This window comes from Pteropus vampyrus, unplaced genomic scaffold (genome assembly GCF_000151845.1).
Source record: "Pteropus vampyrus isolate Shadow unplaced genomic scaffold, Pvam_2.0 Scaffold523, whole genome shotgun sequence".
NCBI classification, from domain to species: Eukaryota; Metazoa; Chordata; class Mammalia; order Chiroptera; family Pteropodidae; genus Pteropus; species Pteropus vampyrus.
In genome coordinates this window covers 350,649-354,830 of record NW_011889304.1, presented here as the reverse complement: position 1 = coordinate 354,830, position 4,182 = coordinate 350,649, and the positions used below count along the sequence as shown (strand labels likewise).

Below are 4,182 nucleotides of genomic sequence, written 5' to 3'. Positions count from 1 at the left end.
ACCTGGATGTGGCTTGGGTGGGGCCTGAGTTGTGGGGAGGCCGAGTTTCAGGGAATACTCTGGGCGAAGTGACCTCTGTTATATAGTTTGATGATGTCTCTGCTATGGCAGCTCTGCGTCCTCACACTGGGAGGTGGGAGGGCTCAGCAGAGGAACAATGGATACCACCACCACTTCTGCCTGGTAGATAGTCTCACCTCCAGCCCTTGCTCCAGCAACTCAGTGTCCTCTAATAGTCTCTGGTGCCCCCTGAGCATTCGACCTGGTGCTGATGCTCAGAGTGAGCAGGTCTGTCACTGTGAAAGTCTGCTCGTGGACCCGGCCCCTTTAAGAGGCATCTGCAACTGCGAGCTGCCGCCGCCATAGCCTTTGTCCCACTCAGCCGCTGGGGACCGGGCAGCCTCATGTCTTCGCCCCCTCCTACCTTCTACTGTTGCAGGGTGATTTCTTATTTCTCTCCCTAGTTGTAGAGCTTCTGTTGCTCTAGATCCCAGGTGACTCTGCTTGCTGTTTGCTCCATGTTTCCGTCTCAACTTTGATGTGATCGCAAGAGGAATAAACGAAGCTTCTATCATCTATGCTGTTTTGCTGGGTTCTGCTGTTCTCCATTTTTTCCTTTAACTTACACTGTTTATTATAGAGTTCCTAGTGTTCCCATGTACCCAGACTGATTCTATCGAATAACTGGTGATCCTAGCCTCCTAATATTCTCAAGTTCCTTTGCCTAACTTTACATAGCTCTTTTATTATGCTTCAAACCTGTTTTAATGCCTGGAGAAAAAAATATAGTTTTCTTGGAAATACAAATATAATAGACAGGAGTGGAAAGTAGGCCCTGAGAAAGAACCTAGAGGAACAAAATAGATCATGTATTAGAGGGAAGGTTGAGTAATACTACAAATTCAAGTGAAGATTAAAAGAAAATATACCTCAGTATAGTGGTTGAAATGGGAGAAAAAAGATGGTCATGACTATACGTAAATGGCAGTGAGCATTGATAGAAGCATATGTGTAAATGGAGAAACAATTAGGTAGGTAGGTGATTAGGTATATATAATATCATTTTTCCATTTGCATCATTTAATAATCTAGCCTCGTGATTTTGTTTCAATCTGAAGAAAGTGATGAAGTAAAAAGGATATATTTTCAGGGATTTGAGAGAGATTAAAATCAGAGACAGGTGTTCAGAACTATTCTGTAAGCACAATAGTTCTTAAGTAATTTCCATAATTCCATATCTGCATAATATTTCCCTTTATACCCTATGGAACACCTTTTATTAGTAAGATGTTCCTTATTCTCTAGTGAGTGAAATAACCATTGTTCCGGCCCCTTAAGGGTTTTAACAGTAAGAAAATAAAATATTATATATGAATAAATAAATGACTGTATAATTCTAAAATCCAGAAAATTGCAGTGAGAGAATGAAGAATGAATTTAAATAGGGTGGTCTAGCTCAAACTTTCTAAGGAAGTAACTTTTCAACTGAGGCTTAGAGTATGCTATGCAACCGTGGAAAGAGCCAAGTTTAGAGAATTTCTAATAAACTGAATAGTCTGTGGAAAATTTTGAAAAGGTAAAGAGCTTGACTTTTATCAGATGCTCAGAGATGATAAATATTTAGTACATAATGAACATTGGGAGAAGAGGATTGAGAAGATGTTTGATAGGATTTTGATTCACATATGTCAAAGATATGGAAGATTTCATAAGCTGTAGTAAAAAGTTTAAATGTTATTCTAAGTGCAGTTAGAAGCCACTGAAAAATTCTAGATAGAATTCTTAAATTTTGTGCAACATCAAAACTGGCTGGTTGATTACATTAAAAATAGGAAACCTAAGACCTATTGGTGTAAATTCTTATTTACTTGATGTGAGGTAGTACATTGATATCCAGTTTTTTAAATAGACTATTCAGGTGATTCTGATCTACGCCTGAATTTAGAAACTACTGACTTTACCTTTTTTTCCTAACGATCTCCCTCACCTTCTTAAGTGTTTATGCTCTTGACCTCTTTTGAAAATTGAAGGCCATGTATGCCATCTTCACTTCATACAGACGTTATTTTCAATTTCCCCCCCATTTCTACCATAGAAATTTTATTTCTCTCCAAAGAGAAAACAAACAAACAAACAAAAAACACCATGTGTTTACTTTCTGGTTATCTTTCAGACTTGGAGTTCAGATGTAAGACCAAAGAATTGTGTCTTCGAAAAGAAATCAATGAAGTAACATCATCTCAGTGGATGATAACAGAAAAAAGTCATAGCCTTTTGGGTTCCAATATCAGAGATAACTGGGAGTGCAAAGGCCAATTTGAGAGGCAAGAGATAAATCAAGAGAGATATTTGGGGCAAGCATTAAAGACTTATGAAAAAATGCCAACTTGCAGTCTGCAGACATCTCTTATTCTACATCAGCAAATTTATCCTGGAGAGAAACTCTGTAAATTCAAAGAATGTGGGAAAGGCTTTATTTATGGCTCATTACTTATGCGACAGCAAGGAATTATTATTGGTAAGAAACGCTATAAATGTAAAGACTGTGGGAAGGTCTTTAGTCATTTTTCCTATCTTACTGAACATAAGAGAATTCATACTGGTGAGAAGCACTATGAATGTAAGGAATGTGGAAAAGCTTTCATTCGTGGTTCACATCTTATTCAACATCAGAGAATTCATACAAATGAGAAACCCTTTGAATGTCAGGAATGTGGGAAGGCCTTTAGACAATCTGCACACCTTACCCGACATCAGAGAATTCATACTGGTGACAAACCTTATAAATGTAAGGAATGTGGGAAATCTTTTATTTGTGGCTCAGAACTCACTCGACATCAGAGAATTCACACTGGTGAAAAACCCTATGGTTGTAAAGAATGTGGGAAGGCCTTTAGACTGCGTTCACAACTTGGTCAACATCAGCGACTTCATACCGACGAGAAATCTTATCAATGTAGGGAATGTGGAATGGCCTTTATTCGTAGTTCACAACTTACTGAACACCAGAGAATTCATCCTGGTATGAAACATTATGAATGTAAAGAATGCGGGAAGGCTTTTATTTGTGGTTCTCAACTTTTTCAGCATCACCAAACTCATACTGGTGAGAAATCTTATGAATGTGCACAATGTGGGAGGGCCTTTATTTGTGCCTCACAACTAACTCAACATCAGCGAATTCATACTGCCAAGAAACCCTGTAAATGCAAAGAATGTGGGAAGGCCTTTATCCGTGACTCAGAACTTACTCAACATCATAGTGTTCATACTGGTGAGAGACCCTATGAATGTAAAGAATGTGGGAAGGCCTTTAGACAGTCTTCACACCTTAATCAACATCAGAGAATTCATAATCTAACATAACGAATATAGGAAATCATTTACTTGCCATTCATTTGTCACAGAGCATCAGATTTCATGCTAGGGTAAAATATAATGGATGTGGAAATTTCTTTGACCTGATTCTCACTTTTCTCAGAAACAAATTTTAATGTTGAAAAAAATGGATAATAAATGTGGAGTTTCTATCATGACTTTCTATCAAACCTTGTTGAAATTCTACAAATTTATATTAGAAAATGTGGTAAATGAGAAAAGCTACTATTTACAATTATGTGACATTAGGCAAATTATTTAACTTCTCTGTGCTTAAATTTACTAATTGGTAAACTGTTGATAGTATCTACATGTAATAAAGAGTCTGACTCCAGTTTTGATGTTTGACCACTAACTTTCTAAGCATCACTTTCCCTATTCACTTTGGCCCTACATCTGGAAAGCCTGATAAGAAAGCCTATGTGCACCTCCTCCTTTGGAGCCAGTGGAAAAATTAAACTTTGCACATTCCAGCCCACATTCAGTTCCACCTGCTGTCTACTATAAAAGCCAACCTATTCTGTTTGCTCAAGCTACTTCAGATCTGCTTGTGCAGGCCATGTACTGCCCAGGAGTCCCTTTTGTGAGGAATAAATTTTCAAAATCTATTGATGCATGGAGTATCATCAGCCTCAACATTCAATGTAAAATTAGTAAAGAAGTCAATCCCAATTCCGTGGAATGACCACAAAATAATTTGTATAGATGGGTGGACATTCTCTAGGCTTTTATCACCACTGTTTAAGATCTTTCTTCTCTTGCTCCTAGCTTACTAAATGGGTAAAACTACTTTAAATAATGTGG

At 37.8% G+C, this 4,182-nt stretch overlaps 1 protein-coding gene across 8 annotated transcripts in view; it reads left to right on the top strand.

Moving 5' to 3' along the window:
• LOC105307869 (zinc finger protein 850-like) overlaps positions 1–3,712 on the top strand; it is a 38,304-nt gene extending 34,592 nt beyond the window's left edge. For all 8 annotated transcript variants that reach the window (XM_011383533.2, XM_011383530.2, XM_023525086.1 and 5 more), the window contains one exon: positions 2,174–3,712. In XM_011383533.2, coding sequence (XP_011381835.1) covers positions 2,174–3,366 — 1,193 coding nt within the window. In that variant the 3' untranslated portion in view covers positions 3,367–3,712. The remainder of the gene's footprint in view (positions 1–2,173) is intronic.
• The last annotated feature ends 470 nt before the right edge of the window (positions 3,713–4,182 follow it).